The sequence below is a fragment of the Trematomus bernacchii genome, unplaced genomic scaffold (assembly GCF_902827165.1).
Source record: "Trematomus bernacchii unplaced genomic scaffold, fTreBer1.1, whole genome shotgun sequence".
NCBI lineage: Eukaryota > Metazoa > Chordata > Actinopteri > Perciformes > Nototheniidae > Trematomus > Trematomus bernacchii.
Window position 1 is genome coordinate 2,995,786 of NW_022988043.1, and position 22,749 is coordinate 3,018,534.

At 40.1% G+C, this 22,749-nt stretch overlaps 1 protein-coding gene across 3 annotated transcripts in view; it reads left to right on the top strand.

Annotated features, from left to right (window-relative positions):
* rimbp2 (RIMS binding protein 2) overlaps positions 1 to 22,749 on the top strand; it is a 64,827-nt gene that overhangs the window by 25,304 nt on the left and 16,774 nt on the right. For 2 of the 3 annotated variants that reach the window (XM_034118618.1, XM_034118619.1), the window contains exons 1-7: positions 12,951 to 13,041; positions 14,434 to 14,538; positions 16,771 to 16,821; positions 17,319 to 17,339; positions 20,191 to 20,398; positions 21,060 to 21,208; positions 21,615 to 21,694. In XM_034118618.1, the coding sequence (XP_033974509.1) occupies positions 14,437 to 14,538; positions 16,771 to 16,821; positions 17,319 to 17,339; positions 20,191 to 20,398; positions 21,060 to 21,208; positions 21,615 to 21,694 (611 nt within the window). In that variant the 5' untranslated portion in view covers positions 12,951 to 13,041; positions 14,434 to 14,436. Of the gene's footprint in view, positions 1 to 1,672; positions 1,757 to 9,525; positions 9,616 to 12,918; positions 13,042 to 14,433; positions 14,539 to 16,770; positions 16,822 to 17,318; positions 17,340 to 20,190; positions 20,399 to 21,059; positions 21,209 to 21,614; positions 21,695 to 22,749 lie in introns of those variants that run through there. The other variant, XM_034118617.1, reaches the window with a different exon arrangement.

Sequence of the window (22,749 nt, forward strand, 5' to 3'; positions counted from 1 at the left end):
TTCTCTATTCAGATAGGTATATCCTTCATTGTTGAATGCCAGAAAGAATTCACCTCCTGATTTAAAGTGGAGTGACAAAAATATGTGGCATTTCCACAATAAGGCAGAACACACAGGCAGCTTTGATGAGGAAATCCCACGTCTAGCTGTCTTCGTACTGAGGAGCCAGTGTGGATGAACTCTCTAAATATTGCTGACAGACTAAAACAAATGGTCCTCTGTGGAAATTGTTGCAGACTTAAGTCATTTATTGGCTCTAATCGCACATTGTGAAGAAAACTCAACTTCTTTTTATTGTAATTCGGCTGTCAGCTCAGTTAAAAGGCTGCTTTATGGAGACATGTCAGGCATTTAAAACATCATGAGGGAATATTATGAGTTAGATCGATACTTGTTGAACCTTTTATGAATACAGACTGAAAGAATGCAATCCACATGATCTGTACAAATATTTATAAATCATTTAGTTTCAGTTTATTTATTTTTATTAATTTGAAAACAGAATATACATTTTTCAAAGAAATACACTTGTATAACCTCTGCATTTGGCAAAAGTAGAATTTTGATCATGTCATTAAAGGTAGGGTAGGTAAGAATGTAGAAACCAGCTTGAGTGCGCTAGAATTTGAAAATGCGCAGCCGGAAAAAATCTGCCACTTCCTTACAGAGCCCCTCCTCCAACACACACGAACGCACACATGACCAATGAGGGCACGAGATAAGTTTGTGCACAGATGGAAGGCTGACAGGCAGATAGGCCATCCAGTTATTTTAGCCGGGCCGGCTAAAATGATTGGTCGTGCTTTTTACAGCGCCACGGCTTCCACAGATGAATTTTTTTAATGTATTTATTGTCAAAGCATTTAATGTATTCATTGCTATCGGGAGGTTAAGAGCATTCAATGGAATATAACAAAAAGTGTGTCTGAAGTGAATTACCTACCCCACCTTTAATGTTAATGTCTGTCAAACAGTTCCAGACTCATTTATTCAAACAAACAAAATATATATTCTCAAAAAAAATCCTCGAGAAGACAGGCGAAAAACATGATCATGCCATATTTAGTGATGGTGTGCAAGGGAAGCAAAGAACAGATTTGAAATGAAAAGAAATAAGATATACCTAGCACACGTGCCGAAAAAGCACAGCTGTAATTAATAACATTAATTATGGGCCTGTGTGCACGCCTGCCTACTGGGACCCTTAAATCTAACAGAGCCATCGTTAAGGTTATTAGTTACACCTGTGCTTGTTTTACTGTGACAAATAAGTGATGTCTTCTGGAAAAACGAAAACATTTCGTACGTTTTTTTATTCATTTACAACCACTTTGAACTTGTGTTTTATCCTTTTTATCACATTATTCTTAGAGTACACCCTATTTTGCATCCTCAGCATCATCATCATTCCAACCTCCTACTTTTGTTTCCGGCAGCAAAACATTTTGTTAGATCAATCGGATAATCCCAGATAATCTCTTGGTGTCTCTGTTGCACATACACCTACATAAACACAGGAACGCACACACGTACACTCACACACCTAAACACTGCTGAATAATGAAATGTTCCTGCTCCCTATTTCCCTGCCTAGTTCCACTGAGTTCTCTTAGGAAGCTTCTGTTCCTGACAAACCTTAGTAGCTGTCCTCTGCTCTTCTCTCCCTCCCCAGGAGACTGAGATCGGCACCAGAAGGAAGGAGTGTGAAGCACTTGAGGCGGAGGTGAAGAAAAAGAATCAAACATGCCAGACTTTGGTAAGTGCTCCAAAAATATACGCGGGCCTCTGAGCAATAGGACGGAGGCTAAAATTGATTTGTACCTGAGAGCCTTGCCCGCTATTATCACACAACAAACGTCCCCATAGCAAATGAGTGGCGGGGTCCTGTAATGATAGCTTGTTTCTCAGGCGGCCAGGACTGGAATTGAAAAATGGGAGCAGTTAACGGCTAGTTGCAGTATCTGTGGGTTGGGTTTTGTTAGCATGGGAAAATGCATTTAACCATGAGAAATACACTTTAGCAGTAAGTGTTGCAGTGTGTGTTATCATGCACAAACACAGAAGAGATGCAGCGTATAGCACTATATGATGTATAAAATGATCCTCATGCTGTGGCTATTCGTTTCTTGCATGTGTGCACCCATTAGCTCATGGAGCTCTTTACAACCCTGCTGCAACAATACACATCACCATGTGTGTTTTCAAGTAATGGGTCACCACTGTTTAAGGTCAGAGATATGTAACACATGTCTTGTATTTTTTTGTATGGCGTTTGATGCCCTTTGCGGGACGTTTTCTCACAGTGCCCCAGAAATGTCATTCTGTCGGCTGGAGTGGCCTTCACTGAGGACAAAAGACAAAGAGAACGGAAAAAAAACATAAGGTGGCGAGAACCAGCTGAAATAAGAGGACAGGCTTCTTTTGCATGTCTCATCTCATCTTGACATATTAGCTTACTAAACTTTTGAACTGACTTGACTATTGCTAAGATCATTCAGCCAACTGACTGGTTGTCATAGCAAGTTTGTTGATTTAGCAAATATTTGAACAAATATGTGCACAATATATAAGGGAAATAAGCTTTACAGTAGGCCCCTTGTGGAGTCTTTGACCTCCAGTTCTGCTGTAGTAATGATTCGATCAGTGGATTCCATGTATTGTTTATGCAATAAAGTCCCATATATGATAGTAATACACTACTACAGTACGACAATGAAGAAGAATCAGAAGACAGGAAGCTGATAGACTGGAGTAAAGGGCTTAAGACCGGCAGTTGACGTTGTGTACAGAAGAGTTTGGATTGCCTGAAATTATCTAGGTTGCAGACAACTGTGTGTATTCAACTTGTATTTGTATGTGGTGCTAAAGAATTGAGCATTTGCAGTTAAAGCAAGGCTAACTAAACACTAAAGTTACCGTTAACCAGCCGTGGCAATCTTTTACCTTGCTATGTTGTATTTATTGTAGTGGGTTTCCTTAAATAAGAAGGATCTCTCCGGCTATATCAGTGCCTCACAGCAAGAATATATCAGAGCTATATATCACAGCACAAATAAAGTTTATAGGATGGTTCTCGTCTGAGGGGTTTTACAATTATAGTAACAGGAGCCCCACTAAGTAGAATAACTAATCACTTCATATTATGTTCTATTGAGATGAAGACCCAGCTATTGTTAGAGTTTATTCTGAGAGAAAGTGACATCTCACTGCTATGATTTTCCAGCAGTTGTTCTCAAAGTGGGCTCCCAATGGGCTCTGCAGCAAAATGCTGAGTTACATTTCAGTTCAATTCACTCCAGTTTTAGTGAATATGTAAGTGTAGACATTTGTCAGCCTACACTCTGTGGTTTGGGAGTTTGGAAAAAAAGAAAAACAATACAGTCAGGGAGTTGTGTAAGTGTTATAAAAGCTGCTTCATGAATGTTGAAGTCAGCCTATAAAGTACATGTGTGTGTAACCTGTAGGAGCAGAAGCAGGCAAAGAGTAGTACAGATGGCCTGGAGTGAGTTTTTTCCTCTGAAAGGCAGGAGCTGGAGAGATTCAACAGTAATTTAAATGGCACTGTTTGGTCCTAGACTATTTGAATTCATTCCCTCATGCCCCCAAGCCCTCTTCTTAAGATGAGCTGTCTTTGTGTGTGGCTCTCTGCCCTAAATAAACACTCCATTAGGACTTTCTTTCTTAGTTGCCCTCCTCTAACATTCCCTGCCCACAGCAGCACTTCCCTCCTTGCCCATTGTCAGCCTGCTGAGTCCGGGGTAAGCTTCCCAAAGGACAACGTGTCCCCAAATGGCGTGCAGAAATGGCAGGCTGGTCTCCACAGACTGCAGCACAGCTCTTATCTCCGCCTGCACTGAGCTTCCAGAACAGAGACGCAAACACAGACTAGACCAACGTACACTGTTGTGAGGGGATGGCGGGTTGACAGTAATGTCACTCCCTGTTTGGGTCTAACTGGCTCACCTCTCAGTTTCTCCTCAGTTGTTCTCCTTCTCAGGTAATACTTAAGCGTGCACGTACAGAATTAGGTTCAGATGTTAGCGACAGCTCTGATGGTGTATTTTAATAGTATATTAGGTTAACAACGAAAGCAATATTCAGGAATAAATAAGGTAATTTTCTCGCCAAGCTTTTAAACTTTTAGCTAGTATTAATTAAATGTCTCCTCATAGAGAATTCATACGTCAAGTGTATAAACACTGAGTGTGTGAGTGACGGTAAACACTGTCATAGCCATCTGGCACTTCCACCTTCCTGTGTGTTTGGTATATATTTACAGACCATCAGAGGAGTTTGCTCTCCGAGCATTATATGCCTGTTACCATGGTGACAAGCATCAGCTATGCCAGCGTAGCTCAAATTTGTATCGGTACTAATCGAAGATTACCACTAAGGCAGTCAGCAGGCAGACTCAACAGGTCCTCAGTCTGGACTGTGGAGCTGTGCTCTCAAGTTGAGATCAGTAACCGTGGAAATGCTTTCCATCATTGTCGGCTTAACTTTCATGAGGAGCTGTGGTAAGCAACAACACCTTCTGTCAAAGGCGAGATTGGCAGCTCTTAGTACTTGGACACATGGCATGCAAAACACAAATGTCAGAAATCAATTTCAAGATGTCTCCTTTTTTCGACATGTTTTTTTAGTTTAGCTTTTTGCACAGTGCGGTTAAATCAGATTGCACGCTGTCAATGTGCTGCAACTCTTCGAAATGGCCTTGAACTGGATGTTTGTGAGTCGTTTTATTGATGTGTGCACCATGGAGGACAGTGCTTAAGGGGCACTTAAGCTTAAACGATATACAGAGGACCACAAGTCCAGTGTAAGGGAAATGCAGTATGTACTCAGGGCCGGCTCTAGACGATTTGCAGCCCTAGGCGAGATTTGAGCTGGCGCCCCAGCCAGAGAATCGTACAATAGAAAAGATAAAGATCAATAAAGTATCCAAGGAATACACAATAGAATGGGGGATGGACGTCACATCCTCTAGGGGGGTCCGGGGGTATGCCCTTTGAGCAATTACTACTAGATCTAGGGGGTACAACTCTAAACACCCATATGAAAAAGACCAGTTTACATTTTATTAATCAAATAAGTATGCAAACATAACCAACAACCTACCATAGCCAATAACAAATGAATGTAACTTATTTTATTTTTGTTGTTCATTCATACCTTATTTGACCTAGTTAACATTTATTTATTCATGCATCTTTTTGAATATCTCCAGTTTTAAACAATATTTTTGGTTTACTGTCCTATAGTATGCATTGGAATGATTTCAAACCTGTTTATCCCATTAATTATAAAGGTGTGCCTTGGAAAATATTTGTTTACATAAATTGTGATCAAACCGTTTGAGACCCACTGAGATAACTTAGACTAAAGTGAACTATCTAAACACTCAGTCCTTTACCTCACTGAGCTGTAGTTATCAGCCTCTCAGTCTGACTGGAGAGGACTCTCCCTCCACATTATTGTAGAAACATCTTCTTCTTATATCCGTTAGAGCAGCTAGCACCAGATTCTAATAACAACAGCGCCGGTACCGGGGCGCCCTCCCTCTCTCCCTCGCTCACTCGCATTTTGGCTGTGAGCTGCGGGCGCCTGATAAGCCAACATCCCCCATTTTCATCACTTACAGCGCCCATCGTACATGCAGGGCAAATGAAAAGTGTAACCGGGGTGAAAAGGGTGTTACATTGACTTAATTATGAATATTGTTACATCAAGGCCGAAAATTAGGATGAGCGCCAACGGTCAAAAATGTTTTTCTACCAGCACAGCGCCTCCCCAGATCTGGTGCCCTAGGCGAACATCTATAACGCCAGTGCTACGGGCCGGCCCTGTATGTACTTTTACATTACACAATGCAGCGGGAGTCAATACAGTTCGACTGTGCATCCGGAAACAGTTGAATCACATTTTTGGCATCTTCACATTTCCTCAATTGTATAAGTTAAGGTTTTCGACCCACAAAATTCAATGTTACAAACAGACAGTATACAATCGCTATAACAATGTATTTTATATGTTTTTGCTGCTGTTAAAAGTGTGTTTCCTGTGCTGTAGCCTTACCATAGTTAATATAGTCCAATTAATGACAACAATTTTCAAGATTTGTGGCTATGTTTTTAGACAAAAATCCTGTGCATAATTATAAAGATCATCTCCGGCTCCAGCTGCGCCGGTGGAGTCCAGGGCACTCTCCCCTGTTTAAAGACTGCAGGAGAAGTGTGTGCTGCTGAGATTGCTGCTTAATTAGAAAGAACTGCAAGAAAGCAAATATTGCTCCCAGGACACAATGTGGGTCCATCTTGAAAGTTATATTATAATCTATCTATTAACAGGCAGATCCACTTCTTATTCTTCTATACTCCATCAATAAGCAATGAATGAATTGAATTGTCCCAATAAACAAAAAAAACACTTCTTCTTCTGATGTATTTACAGCAGATTAAGCACTTTACAGTAGGCCGATTCGCATTGTGCAAGACAAATTGTTACATTCTGATAAATGCTTTGATACATGGAAAGGCAAATGTTATGGGATCACTTAATTCAGCTTCCATGTAAACAGTTAATTTCTAAACACAAATATTTCAATTTGGTTAAAGAAATATTGTCCATGTTACCACCGCTTGTGATCATGGCGGTTGTCTATGCTGCACCAGAGCAAATGATGCTGCTTGCACTGAGTCTACAGAGCAGGGGGTAAGTGGATGAAATGTTTGCTTTGCTCCGGTGTTAAATGGCGGAGTTGATTCATCTGTCAGGCTTGTCAAAATTAAACACACTGCTCTAACACAACAGGCTGAGTCAGATCATGTCTGGGCTAAACACACAACTGCCTCTGCACTGCTCAGACACACCCCAGGCCTATACATATGATGGTGTATTATATATCCATCCATCTAAAACATATATAACACTTTCCTGTTTACAATCATGTGTTTTATATTACCTTTTTTTGTTGATTTGTTTCCTACAAATGACAAATTGCATATAGTTAATTCCACTTAACCACATGTATGTTGGTCAATGACGTCCTATTTCTTATCAGTTACACTTTCTGTTCATATGATGGAGTTGTTTTTTTTTTACTATTTCCCAGTCTCTAAAGCATTACGGCTCATTAATCAAACTGAATCTAGGGTGCGTACATTTTATTTGTACATTTGTGTTAGTATTCAAAGCAAGTCTCAAATGGTTAATCGCACCTCAGCAGAAAACCTCAGCTGAATAATGTTGGAGGCAGCTCAATGTAGGCCACAATTTATTCTGCATGGGATTCTCTCCCTCGCTGGGCTCACAGGCTCTCCATAAAAATGTGTCCTGCCAAGGGATTATGACGTATACTGATCTCTTTAAAGCGTTAACACGTCGACAGTACAGGACAAAGAAACAGCTGATTCTCTGTGTTCAAGACAATTTGGTTTTGCATTACTACATGTGTGCCGTCTCGCCCAAATAATTAAAAGAAGATTTTATATGAGAATGGCGGATCATTTAAATGCTTCAATCAACAACAGGCTTTCATTTTACAAGTATTTCAGTCCACTGTTCTCTTCTCAGTGTGCATACAGAGTAATGTTAGCTCTCTGGATTGTTTTCTGTTGCTGTGTGTCCTTCAGAATGAACACCTGGAGGCTTAGCCAGCCCACATTAGCTTCGAATTGAAGGATCAATGGATATGAATAGGAATGCCAATGCAATCTAGTGCTTGTACTGGAAGCATTAAAATTGACTGGACGCAATTGATGCAGGTTGAAATGCCAATAATTTTTTTGGGACGTGACAGAAATGAAATGAATGAAAAAAGCAGCAGATCTCATGTGTGACTTTGGTACTTTCTCCAGGCTGTTGTTTACTTATCTCTGCTTGTCCTTGACAGTTCTCTCCTCTATGGCGTGCATATGTGATTACTGAATTTGTGCTCATGCAGTTCATGTATTGTCTACATACAAATTGAGCATTATTATTGATATTATTATTAGAAGTAGTGAGTAGTGGCATTAATGCTTAAAATGGTATGGATATGTTCATTATAGCTAGATATGATGCATAAATGCCAGTATTTTATATAATATCTGTAACTGCCCTGATAGTACAGTATCGTTTGTGTATGAGTAAATTATATCATATTGATTTAGATGTTTGTCGTCATACATTCCAAGTATTGTCCGGATATTTTAATAACATTCTAATGTTATTACACCTTATGATTCTGTATAAAATATAGCAACCTCTGTGCCTGAAAAGAAGAAGGTGACCCTACTTCTCTCTTAGTTTTATAACTTCAGTTAAAATGTTCCTGACCAGTTTACCTCTCAGTTGCTAGTTCAAGTCTTCTGTGATACCACTTAAAGTAATGTAGAGTATTTTCTTCCACAGGGTAACCTTGTGAGCGACAGGGCGCTACCTTGGCATTGTCAATTTTGGGTGTTGAATGTGTTTTTCGACACTTAGTATACTATTTATATATTTACACCACCAATCGACATGTAGAGCTGAGTTTATTTCTAACAAAGATATTTTTTCTCACAGCAGAAATTAGGACTTATCATAGTAGCAAAAGCAAAGGTGCCTCCACAAGGACATTTACCATGACTCTGTCATACTCCAGTGTCCCAGTGACAGGATCTTAAAAATGACGCAGATCATGTAAATCAGCCATCATTTCATTTATGATTTACCCCTGTGATGTGACTAATGTATTCTGTGAGAAATACTTATAGCCCTGACAAGCACCTGATTGTTTTGTGTGCATTTAGCAAACAACACGTGCTCATTTTAAAATGTTTTATAAACATCACCACAACATTTTCTAATCTGTTAACATGTGTTCCCTTGCATGCATTTCTTTGCTAAATCTTTACTCTGTGCTGTATCCATTCTCCCTCTGAAACATTCCTCATAACTAAAACATGAGGGGGAAGGAGCAGGCTCACCATCACTAGCCATTAGGAACACTGTATTTACAGTAAATGTATCATGCATGAGCCAGTAGGTTTCTTAGCTCCTGACAAGAACAACACTTGGCCTACATGCTGCTGTAGCTGCAGTGGATTGCACATCTCAGAGAACTCTCCAGTTGACATTGCAAATTGCATCCACAGTACGCCTCACGACTGTGGATTGAATGTAATTCAGTTTTACTCCTCGGCAATGAAGGGATTTTATTTTTACCCTCAGTGTGGTGAAAGGAAGCTCTTTGATTTTCATCCACTAACTGAGAGCTTCAAGACAAACCTTTTCATGATTTCCTGTTGCAACTATTCCAGCATGTTAAATACATCAAGATACAATCAAGTTTTTTTACATTTTTAACACTTATTATCGTTTCACTGTAGTGGCTTAAATGGCAGCTTCGACAACATAGAGAACATTGAGCAGTCTTCTAAGATAAATGATGCATGGGCTATTGCTAACAACATGCTGGGTCTGAGTGCTGCGCTCTGGTCCAATCTAATGGGGACTTCTTGGTTTCTAAACACTGTTTGTTTTCTTTATGCCTCTCTTGTCTAGGAGAATGAGCTTCAAGATTTCCTCCATGAGAACAAACACTTGAACCTCCATTTGTTCAACAGTAGCAACAAGACATCTGAGTATGAGAAGGTAAGAGATGAAAAGGTCTCGGTTTTGAAATGTTTGACGATGTACATCTTGGAGCGTCTCCAGTTACACTCATAATGACTTTTAGCATGTATAGGTCCTTTTGATCTGACGGAAAACATGTTTCACTATCCTGGCAGTATGGCTCGATAGAGGACGATTGTTTTTACGTTAGTGAAATATATCTGCCTATATACCTACTGTACATAAAAAACTATTGAATACTTTTTTGTGTATGTTTGTAAAACAAAACAAAATCATTCAGGTCTCAGATTCAGTTTTAATTGCACCTAGAGTAGGTATCATTATCCCATCACAACTGCACATGCAGAATGTGTGTTTGTTTGTTTGTTTGTGTCTGTGTTGTGTGTGTCTCTGTGTGTGTGTGAGAACATCGGAGCCTTGCAGTGTATGAGCTATTTATTTGTTTTTCATTTTCAGCTCACCTTCAGTTCAGCACCTGCCCTATTTGTTTTGGTACAGACATTCATGGTTCCCAGGGGAGGATACTAATGATTTCTGTGACCCCCTAAATACTCCTTAAGCACAGCAAAGAGATTTTGAGCGACATGTACTGTAGTGACAGCTATTAGACAGACGCCAACCATTGTGGTAAAGGCATTCATATTGCAATGAAGATTAAATGCGGTAGCTTTGTTTATCCCTTAATGTTTCATATAGCGCCACTATCGGGTCAAAGGTTACTTTTTTTTTCATAAATACTTGCGAAACGAATGACACTCCTATCACCGCTAGCTGTAATTCATGTTTGGCGCTAATTAGCAATAGCATGCTAAGACGCTAAACAAAGGGGGTACAAATTTGACATAGAAAAACATCACCATGTTAGCATGCTCTCAGTTTTGCGCACAAGCCCCACAGAGCTGCTGGCATGACTGCACTCGGTATCAATCCTTCATAGGCCACGACCTCTGGGGTCTTTACGTTAAGACTCTATCAGATGATGTCTGATGTTTTCTGGGTCACACTGTAAGCCAAAACCGCCTTAGGATTCTACATAGATTGACAAGCCTCCTATTCTATTAAAACACCATCACCTTCCTCTTAGCCCCCGGACCTCAGACGCCTTCAGAGCTGATAACCCAAAGTTAGAGCAGATCAACAAACAAAGAGCACCACGCCTCCCTCTATGGACAGGAAGGCAATTTCCTAACGGAGCTGATTGGCAGGTAGTTGCTGTTGGGGTGAAGAAGGGTGGGATGCTGGTGTATTGACGTGTTATCAGGACCAGGGCGGCTCCTGGAGCAGCTAGCCTGAAATGTTATCACACTGACGAATATGAGAGCAGCTTTCTGCAGGGCGGTGCGGATATTAGCCCTCACTTACATCCCCGTGTTCTGATCCCTATCGTCTCTGAATGAAGTGGGAGGGGCTACAAGCGGCACCGCCCTCTATCCATAATATACTATTGACCTGTTTCTGCTGAATCCAATATAGTGTCGTTCGATCCGTCTACATTAGTTCTGACAGGCGCTCCTATCCATGCGGATAGTTTTTGCTGTGAGGAGGCGGGCGCTTCAGAGGCAGACTCACTGCTTTCTGTTTGTGTTTTGCTTTGCTGGTGTTTGTTGAAACGCCCTCCTCAAGGAATCATTAGTCATTCATGGCTGCTCTGTGGAAGCGGCTTTGCCACATTACAGCTGCAGGAACCAGTCATCTTGCTGACGATTAGGGGCCTTTAAAAAGCTGATTGAAAAATCCTGCCTCTTAAGTAACAATACAACTGTGTGGGAGATGGATTATAGAGAATATGTAGACATAGAAAGAGTCACATTTTGTATATTGTTCATAATGGCAGCGCAGACCTCATACGTGTTGAAGTGCTATATATTTTTTATGTAATGTGCAATTGCTTCAGTCAATTGAATGCTTGGTGCTTGGTTAACAATAAAGATTGAATAATTTATGAATGTTTTGGTCTACAGCCATGGGAGTCAGTGAATGGTGTTACTATTGCATTATTATAAAATTTAAAGGCTTTTATCACCGAAACCAGACATTCCCCACGTCAGGTTACAACAGTTTCTGTCTGTTTTAAATGCTATGAATGCTTTAGTGGCATGAAAGCAAATTGTTCTTTACAGCCAAGTGCTTGAAATCAAAAGTGACTACCACGAAAATAGGAACAGCGGTTCAATCGAATTCATTCCAACAGTTCATCTAGGTAGCGTATTGTATTCAGTTTTTGTTCATATTTTATGAAACAGCCCTGGTTCTAATTTTCTATTCAGTTCGGAGCAGTTGTGTTTTTGAATTGGATTATCCTGAAGGGTGTAAGAAAAAAGGAAACAATTGGCAAACTGTTAATGAGCCACTGTGCTAGTGCTTGGATACTGTTGTTACAGTAAGTCTCAATCTACCTATATTTTTTACAGCTATTTAATAATATAAAACACCTGGTTGTTGACTTGTTATATAAACCACAATATAATTAGTATTTAATTATTTGAAAGGAGGACTCTGTAACACCCCTCTATCTTTAGTTCCTTAGTGTTAATCAGCACTTGCTACATTGGCTTTTGCCTACCACCACCCTGTTGTGAATACACTTATTATAGTCTGCAATGACGTGTAATGTAAAGCTGTTGATATGGGTTTATCATTGCCAACATGGTATGTTTAGGTAATGGTAAACTTTTTTCTTTCTCTTTTTGAGACACCTTTAAAGGTACACTGTGCTATTTATCACCACTAGTTTGACAATCAGGCCCCTATTTTGTTTGTTTTTTGAGTACATGGGAGAAGAAGTACAGGTTCCTGCTCATGGTTTCACACTCCTATGCTTATTTAATGAATGGATGTAAACATGGCGGTTTCAGGTGCAAAGGTTTTATGTGGAAAGAGAGTCATGCAAAAAGGTGTTATCCTAAAGGATGTACACAGTGTTTACATTCAGACTTTAAACAAAAATTATTTAGAAGAAAACTCCACAGGGTACCTTTTTAAATAGTCCATGCAGTAAAAGCCTGTTCACGACTTAAAAACGTTGGTGTTTCCAAGAACGGAGAGGAGTAAATGCAAACATTGTCCATCGAGTTATGCATTCTATTCACTGTTGAAATGCGAATCCGATATCTGACCATTTCCAGATTCAAATCTACTAAACGTTAGTTTTGTAAAAGAAAACGGGATAACCAGGAATGGAACAGGAGAAAGACCTCTCCTATATCTACAAAGAAAATCATGAACCTGCGAGTATTCCTTAAAAGGCTCAAATCAGCGTAAACGGTACAGCTACACTCTCAAACTCAGTGTCTCTGCTCCTTGCTTGTTCTGTCTGCACAGGTGAAGTCTGAGTATGCCCAGCTCAAAGAGACCCTTGGTGCTGTGACGCAGGAGAGAGATTTAGCCCTGTGGGAGAGGAACCAGCTCCAAGGCAAACTGGAGAACCTAGAGCAGGTGCTCAAGGTGAGAAAGCCAGCTCCAAGGGTAGACCTGACCGCACCATCTCTTAGTTCTGGTTCTCCGTTCATCCCGGGATTCTTATTCAGGTTTTTCTTTAATGGAGCCTAACCCTTTTGCCCGTACCTCTTCTCCTACCTGTGCTACTCTGCCTCCATCTGGTTATCTTCCGCTTTACTGTCTAATGTCCCTGACATCTCTGTTGCCTTCCAGTGTCGTGTTGGGATGTCTGACCAGGAGCTCTGAAAGAGTAGAAGCTTGGAGCAGTCCGCCCCCCCCCCCCCCGCCTCCTTTCCTTTCCTATTCCACCCTTTCATGTCGTCCTACTCTCCCTCCCCACCTCCCCTTTCCCCTTCTCCCCCTGCTAGATTTATAAGGTATCACTGCTACGTCCATCTGCTAGGGAGTAGTCCTATTCAATACCATTCTGAATGCTTTTGTCCACCTCAATGGCTGTGCTTATCTGTCCCTTTATCCGTGTGCTGCATACAAGACATACGAATGGTCACCTGGCTATATGACCACAGCACCGTTGAATGTGATTTTTTTTGCATGAGGCAGGACAAGGAGTTTGGCTGTATGATGACGGGAGGGGTTGTAAAAGGAGATAAAGGGAGACTGGGTCACCCTTCATGATGATAATGTCACCCACAAGTTTGATGACATTACCTATCTTAAACCTTAATTTATAGTGGCATGAAAATGTCATTTGCTTTTCTCACCTGACAATGTCACAATGTATTCACATAGTAGTGGGAGCAGTGATGACACTGGATGACACAGGCAAATTGTGTTATGAAGAGCCTAGCATTCAGTCCTTGTATTGTATGGCTTCTTTTGTTGTCCTGGATGACCACAGACGAGTACGAGCACGCTACGGAGTTTGCTCACCCTTTTCATGTAACGTGAAACCCTGTATTGATCATGTGAAGACCACATCGCTGAGGACAGCTTTTAAAACAGTAACCTGACTTGTCACAGGTATCGTGTTACCTAAAGGGGGCAGCAAACCTGACTGTGGATTGGTGTATGTTTTTTTTGTTCACACAGCAAAGCATCACTAGTCCTCGTCCATAGGCACCTTTTGTGCACAAAAAGATCTCTCTCGCAGATCATGGAACATAAACTGTCCTCACATGACACTTGCTGTGGCATAGTTTATGTCTTTCCTTGTTTTTGAGGGTTTAAAGGTCACTACACTGTTAACAGCCTCTGTATGTGTGATGTGTGTGTAACACCTGTGTTGTCTCTTATTGTGGAGTTGAAGACTTGAGATGCATTTTGTGTTGGGTCAGTGTTGTTGGATGTTTTAGTTCCACTAACAGCAGCCCTCTCTACCCCCCCTCCTCTAAACCCACCCCCCTCCTGGCTCTCCACCCCTGCACCCCCTGCGGACAGCATATGCGCGAGGCTGCAGAGCGGAGGCAGCAGCTAGAGTTGGAGCATGAGCAGGCCTTGGCTGTACTCAATGCAAAGCAGCAGGAGATTGAAGTTCTTCAGAAGGTAAGGGAGCTCAGGTTACTAATCACTCACAGCACCAGAGGTTTGGGCTTTCTTGTTTGGGTCACAAGTCAAAGAGCTTTTTGTTGAGCTGCGGTACAGTCCAACAAAGGTGAAAGTCAACTGAAAGGCTGTATTATAAAGAGCAGAGCAAAGAGAGAAACTATAAGCTGTAGCACTCACCTCTCTCAATATTTTCACCACGAGAGCTCTCCCAGTGCATCCTCTTATCCCCACCCTTCAGCTGTCTATCACTCTCCAAACCCTGAGTGCTCAACATTTGAGAAGCACTCCTCTTGTTTGTTACGAGCAAGCAAATCAGACATTCAAAACCCAAAGTAGATATGACACTTTTTAGAGGCTTGCTTAAAGGAAAAATGCTGGCCCAGGCCATTTGATGGTCGGGCTTCCTCCTCTGTGCACTGAAGCTGACTCTAATGTCAAAGCAAGCCCAGCAATGGCTGAGATGGCTGATAGTGTGAACATGATAGGAATTGTCACCATAGCTTTCTCTCGAATCAGTTTGTGTGCCCCAGTGTTGCTGTTGCTGCAGTGTTGCTCTAACTTCACAGTCAGCCTTTCACAGGCAGAGTTCTCAGCTTTTTTTCTCTCATTAACAGAAGCTCATTACTGCCTTATCTTCCTTCAGACACTGGCTGCTCTCTGCATTCTCCTAAATTAATTGCCTGCAAAGTAGATTTATGAAATGGTAAAGTACACAGATGCTCTCATATTCATGTGGAACACTTGTTTTTCCTCAACAGATGTTTCTAGTTCCCATAAGAAAAATGGCGTGTATTATGTTGTGTTTCTATGCAGTTCAATGGTTCTATAATACCCAAACCTCATTCCTCTTGAATGCACAAGCCTCCTTCATTTATTATTTATGGAACATAATTTAACAATTGTTGGAAATTATGTTTGTTTCGACGGAGACTCCGTCTAGGTCATTTTTTTCTGTGATACAACTTAAACAACCATTCAAACACACACCCTGGCATTGTTTAAATAACCATGTGCAGTAGTTAATCATCATATAAAGATAATTAATAGCAGAACATTAAATTGAAGCAGAATATTTAATAAAGCCACAAATACATTTACAATGTTATGACAGTTCGCATAGATGAAGGGTCTGAAGCTCATATGACCTTGGTTCTTCTTAGTGGGGGGCCTGAACACTCTGTATTCCTGGAGAATGACAGCTTTCCCCGTGTAGATTATGGAAGCAGTGCTGCTGGAGCTTTACTGACATGTTGACAGTTGGCCGTGATATGAGTCAGGCTTTTTCTTGGCTGGCACCAGCAACTTCCAGAAGTCTCTTCTACTTGCCTCTTAACTAATCAAAGCAAACCCTCGCAAATAACTTGTCCAAAAAAAGGATGAGTTGTTGCTTTTAAAATTGTTGTTGTTGTTGTTAGTACTAATAAACAAATGATATATACAATGTATGTGAGGTTAAATGGTGCTGTTAAGTGGATATTTGGTCACTTTGGACAGATACTCTTTTCCCCCGATAGCAGTCTTTGTGTAGGGCTTGACTCAACAGTTGCTTGTTGTAGATTTATGTTTTAAAGGAATGACAGTGGTGTCAATCTCGAGCGAATAAGCATACTTCTCCAAATGTAAAGGTCAACTATTCCTTTTTATAAGAAAAAAGCCAGTTTCAGCTTTATAGCTAGGGTTATAACCGTGGTTATAGCCGGAGAAGGAGCCTTTATAGAAAATGAAATCATTTCTAGGTTTGTTAAAACCCAAATAAGATATTTATTTGTTGACTGGATGTAAATACTTCTAGTTTGAGATCTTTGGTTGTGATGCTCTCAGGCAAGTGGTGCTCACAGGTAAGTGTAGTAAACTGACTTTCAAATGCTTCCTTGATTATATGCACTTATTTGCATGCACAAAACTGTTTTATGTTGAATAACTCACTGTTTTGACAATTAAGTAAGCTTTAAAAAGAACATAAAATATAAAATGGTGAACACGGTGCAAAAAAATCCACCAATTCTTCTGTTGGTCGTGGTTAAGTTAGTCACCCTCAGATATAAGGCACTGTTGGAAAAGGTTTTATCTTGGCCTCGCAAAGTGTCGACATAAATGGTGGCTTTCTTTCAAACCGTTTTCACCCTGAACACCAATGAATGTAAAGGGCTTTTCATTGGTGTTTTAAACTGAAACTTAACTGCAATATAAGTAAAAGTGAACTGAAACAGTGCACCCTGTATTTCCCAGGCTCAGGTTGAGGCAAAAAAGGAACATCAAGGCGCTGTCCATCTGTTAGAGGTGAGCGTCTGGACTCTCGGGGGGGGGGGGGGGGGGGGGGGGACTGTGTGTGCTTATGTGGTTTCTGCTGGAGGGTGAGGGACTAGTCAGCCCCGGGGCAGACCTGTGTATACCTAGAGCCATTTCCTGCTCTTATTCACCTCTCCACCTTAACCTTTTAGACTCTTATTTTTACTTCTCATATTTTAAGATATGAATCCTGGGCTGAGTGTATATATTTATTTTTACAACATTATTAAACTGACTTGTAAGGCAGGTAGCAGAGTTGTGTAAATAGTCTGTTTTTCAGAAATGTAAAGAATAATGGTCACAGTCTGCCAATATCTATCTGTTAATTCATCTACAATCTAAAAGTAATGTAATAAGGTGATGCGTATGTGTGAGTGCATTGCAGACAGTCATTTCAAGATATGTACGAGTGATCAAATGTGTAATTGTGCTTTATTTCTTTCCAACATCTCTTTTTACTGAATGGGTGTGTGTTTATGCTTATACAGAACCACTTGGACAGCATGCAGGTATTTCAGAATTGTTTTTATTTATTTACTTGATCTTTTCTTACACCTTTCCCAGTGTAATCTATAAGGGTCTACTGTACCCCCATGTTTACTTTAGCCCAGGAGCTATGGTGATGTAACACCACATTACAAACAAAATTATCCATCTATTTAAGTTTTGTATTGATGATAAACACGATAAATATGCAAGTGGTACTCAAAAGAGAAGAGGTAACTTAAAGCATACATCAGTTCAGAAATAATCTGATGTGTGCTCTTTGCTTTTTGGTTTTCAGAAATATTCAGGGCTGCTTCTTTTCTTGGGCTTTACTACCCACTCAGCTCTGTTCCACATTTCCCATCAAAGCAAACTCACAAGTGGAGAGCTTTTTGAAAGTCTGGAACATGACTGACAGCATAAACTGGAGGTCTTTCTGACTTGATCATAAAGAAAAATTCAGCAACACTCGCTTAACAATTGATGAAAAGATTCAGAATATGGATCGACTTCAATTAAAGAGGAATGCCTGGGGCCTCACTGACCGACCTCAATCCCACATAATCAAAGCCCATCAACACGTTGAGGTGTGCACATTTAACTTTATAAGATCAAACACGTGTTAACAAGTGTGTGTTTTAGATGTGAACAAATACAAATATCAGGCTTCAATAAATGAATGTGGAAAATCTAGTTAACTGGTTAATTAAATTGCAATAAAGAGTCTGCAGTGTGTATAGCAGATATTTCATTTTAAAATATATAAGTATTAATCATTACATCGATGTAATGTTGCATACAGTAGATTTTTGCTTTGTGTATACGACTGTTTTGTTGTCAAAGGATCACATTGCCAGTGATGAATGTGATGCTTTATCGTTGTAGCATTGCATGTCTATTATTCAGCATGTTTTGAAAAGCTCTACTTGCCATACAGCTGTGAAATGTATGATGCAATTAAAACTAATACCTCCTATTTGACTAATTCAATTTGACAAACGCAGGGATTCCTTTTGTTGTGTGCCTTCTAACAGCATGTAATATCCAGCAACAATCTGTGTGCTTGAAATGAACTGAACAGAGCGGCGTACAGAGCGCTGAAGCAGTGTGGCAGTGTGTTGGGCAGTGTTGAAATAAATTCCACGGTAGCTTCAGTTTCCTGAGCATCTGCGGTTCAGACTGATTGAGGTTGAGAAGTGATTCTCGATGATCAATCATTCAACTTAAGAAATAATGCTAAAGCTCCTGGAATTTCCATTATACCTGCCCAAACAAGTGTGTTCAGTTTGTCAGTGTTAGTTTGTGCATTCAAGTTTCCTGCTCTTAAAGTATACAGCTGGTGTTATTTAATATATTTGTTATTGTTGAATAATCCAGTAAAAAGACCACTACCAACATTATTTCATAGCTTTTGGAGATTCCTTTTAATGTTTGTGAAATTAAGGGGACAGCAACAAGGTTTAAAGAGCCCATGGGTTATTGAACATGCTCAAATGTAAATCTTTTTAGCAAGAATAGATATATAGGTCATTTTACTAAGCTTTCCCACAAGTGTTTGCTTCTATCACTAAACAAATACAATCTATTGTTGTGTGTATATATTATTGTTCTCATAGTCTAGAAAAACCCTTCCATCCCTGTTACAGCCCATACAAGAAGTGATCACATATTTAAGGCATTTTTATATTGTTTGTTAGCTTCTGTAAACACTGCTACTTCTTATTATAAAAGCTCTCAGTGTTATAACAGTAAATAACCTTGATCCATGTCTCAAACACCTTGGGGTCCTTACTGTATATGTTTGATTATTGGGCCGGAAATTGCCTTAAAAGTCCCTGAATGTGGCAACACTAATATTTACTAACTTCCCTACCCTGAATGTGACTCAAGCCCAAAGTCCATTAAGTAAATCAACATGGAAACCAATCTTCTGTATCATTATAAATATATATATCCTTTGTACAAAGGTAAGGTGATTCCTTAAAACAGCTGAGCTGGAGATGTTAGCATACGTCGCTCAAACAGAAGTAAATAGTGCATTTGCTAGGGATTATTTGCAGCTGCTGATTATTGTAACGCTCTTTAATGAGTCCTCACAGTGGTAGGATAATGTACAGTATGAGGGATTTACTTACATAAAGCATACTGCCTATGTTTGTCATAATGAAGGAACATATTCACTTTGGCTCATTGATGTGTTGGGTTGTCATTTGTTTATGACAACCTTTGGAGCTCTATAACACAGTGGAGAAAGCTTTATACTGTAAGGCCACAGCGACAATATTTGTTAATAGGATAACATTCATGTTGGTTTTGGTTTTTTCAAGAGATTACTTGACAATAAGACAAATTATGAAATATTACCAGCCTCATGCTCTTAAGACATGCATACTGCCTTGAAGCAAGAGGTTTTCTTTTTCTTTTTTTTCAGTAGAATAAGCATCAACTGTAGTTGTGCATGTGTACTTTCAGAAGTAGTTTAAAAATGTTTTTATCAGTAATAAACAATCCATGTTAAAGTCTTAGAGTAATTCTTATTCCATGTTCTATTTGTGTGTAGACAGTAGACGTATAGCATCTTATACGTAGCTACTGTACTGTGTGTCCTCGAGTATGTCTGTGTGCAGAAATGTTAGTCCTGCATCCTGTGGTTTCCTTATTTCTTTCTTCTGTTTTCCTTTGTTCCCATCCTTTCTCTCCTTGCCCTTGTCTGTCTGTTCTGCTGTTGGTCCCTCTCTCTCTCTCTGTCTGTTCTTCTGTCTGTCTCTCTCTCTCTCTCTCTCTCTGTCTGTTCTTCTGTCTGTCTCTCTCTCTCTCTCTGTCTGTGTCTCTCTCACTCCTCTCTTGATGACTCTCCTCCCTCACCACAATCAGGCCAAAGTCCGCGAGCTGGAGGAGAAATGTCGCTCTCAGAGTGAGCAGTTCAACCTCCTGTCAAAAGAGCTGGAGAAGTTCCGGCTCCAGGCAGGGACGTTTGATATCCTCAGCACTGAACCCTTAACTGTGTGCGGGTCTCCTCCTGGGTCGCCCACCAAATCCCTCTCACAGCTCCTCAACGGACTGGCTGCCCCCATAGGAAAAGGTTTGTCAATGTCCCAATTGTAGTTTATTAACGCATGTCTGTCCATCCTGGGAAACTGATCCCTCCTCAGTTTGTCTACATGAGCTTTCTTCCATTATTATTATATCCACTTTGTAAAACCCAGTGAGGCCAATATGTAATTTGTGATATTGGGCTATATCAAAAATAATGATCGATTGATTTCATGTTGTTTTTTTTCAAGGTTGATATGTCTCATGGTATAAATTATAACATGTACTTATGGCAGATGCTGTTTGCACCTTGGTGACTACAGTGAACAATGCTAATTGCACCCTGGGTGTATATAGCCACATTATGTATTTTTTTAATAGTAATATTGATTTTTGTCCGATCAAGACAACACAAACTGTTAATGAAAACAAACACCACCTTCTAGCTGACAGCTTGTGTTCTCTTTGTTTTTGACTTGTTTTTGTTAACACACAAATGTTTAAAGTAGAATGTTTCATCAACAGTTCAAGTTTTAATTTATAAAATACTTTTTTGATTGTTTGCATAATGTTAGTACCATTAAACAATGTTAAAATGTCGGGTTACTCTTTTGTTTTCTGAAACTTTCCGTTTCTCTTTTTGGTACCGGATATAAGTGCCGCTACATTGTGAAGTGAAGATCTGATGGGAGAAGTTATTTGTTCCACAGGCAATGAAGCTCCAACAAGTAGATCTTTGATATCTGAGTTCATTCGGCCGCTGCAGATCAGTGGAGAGAAGCCGGAGCTCCTCTCTGTCAAGCCAACATTCCTCACTCGTGGTCGAGTCAGCAGCCCAGCACGGGCCTTCCTCTCTGAGGTATCTGATCATGTCTGTTTGGATAACTTCTGGCTTTCACTTTATTGCACTCCTCCAAACTCTGCATGAAATCTTTAAAAGAAATGAGCCTAACAAACCCACAGCTGCCTAAGGCAAAACTATGTAAACATCCAAAAAGACAATGTGGGGCTGCAAAATATTTTATTTAGGAAGCTCAGTTTAATAAGATCCTGTATGTGAACCTTTGCTAACAGCAAGTGGCAAATCAAAATGTAAGAGCTAAAAATAATGTTGGACCTTTAAGCTCACTTTTGTAGTCCTTTAGTATAGACAGTGGTTTGTAACAACTTTGGGGGGGGGAAATCCCAAGGTGAGTAAAGGGGTAAACAATTTAAACAAAATGCCCTTTTTGTGTTGAAAATGGTGTATTTTTTGGATTCTCTAGATGGACAAAGAGCTCGGCTCAACTACCAGGTCCAAACCGACGTTCACAGGGAAGGTTCGTCTGTGTATTGCTCGCTACAGGTACGTGTAGACATAATTCAAATGAGATGAGGAGATGGTTACACAATGAAACTTGTTTTACCTTAGATATATTCATTCAATCATGTATCTTCTTGACATTATGCAGAGATACATCTCTTATTTTTGTTTACCTCTCTTAAAGGTGGGGTAGGTAAGTTTGAGAAACCGGCTCGAGATACACTTTTTGTTATATTCCATGGAATGCTCTTAACATCCCGATAGCAATGAATATCTTAAGTGCTTTGACAAAAAATCCATAAAAAAATGTCATCTGTGGAAGCCGTAGCACTGTAAAAAGCACGACCAATCATTTTAGCCGGCCCGGCTAAAATAACTGGATGGCCTACCTGCCTGTCAGCCTTCCATCGGGGCACAAACTTATCTCGTGCCCTCATTGGTCATGTGCACGTTCGTGTGTGTTGGAGGAGGGGCTCTGTAAGGAAGTGGCAGATTTTCTCCGGTTGTGTATTTTCAAATTCTAGCGATCTCGAGCCGGTTTCTCAAACTTACCTACCCTACCTTTAACATCAATGAATTGACCATATAATAACCAGTGTTATAATAATACATATAAACTGTGAAGTAAGACACTAACTTATTCCCCACCCATTCACAGTGTTTTATTTACAACACTTTACACACAGGTAAAACAAATCAGTTTAGCGGTTTCAGAGCATCTTCAAAGTACAATACGCTAAAATAACAAAATCCCCGAACAGTTAAACATCCTACGAGAGGCTGATAATTAACCAGAGAGGTGGCCAAAAAACCATTACCTACATTACCTTTGAAAAGTGAAGTGGATGCTCAGTGTAGACAAGTCATGGCCAAATCTTGCTGAGATTATTTGCTTTCTCTCACAGAGCCTTAGGCTGTGGTCTTAAAGATGATTCAGTGTTTCTATCTCTACAGAAAATTACCTGTCAGCACAAAAAATAATTGGAATTCTCAGAGCACAAATATGTGAAACAGGGCCAGAGCTTTCAACCCACACTATCCTCAGCTCTCTCATATTTGTAAAAGAAAACTGAATTAATAGATTAAAAATAGAAACA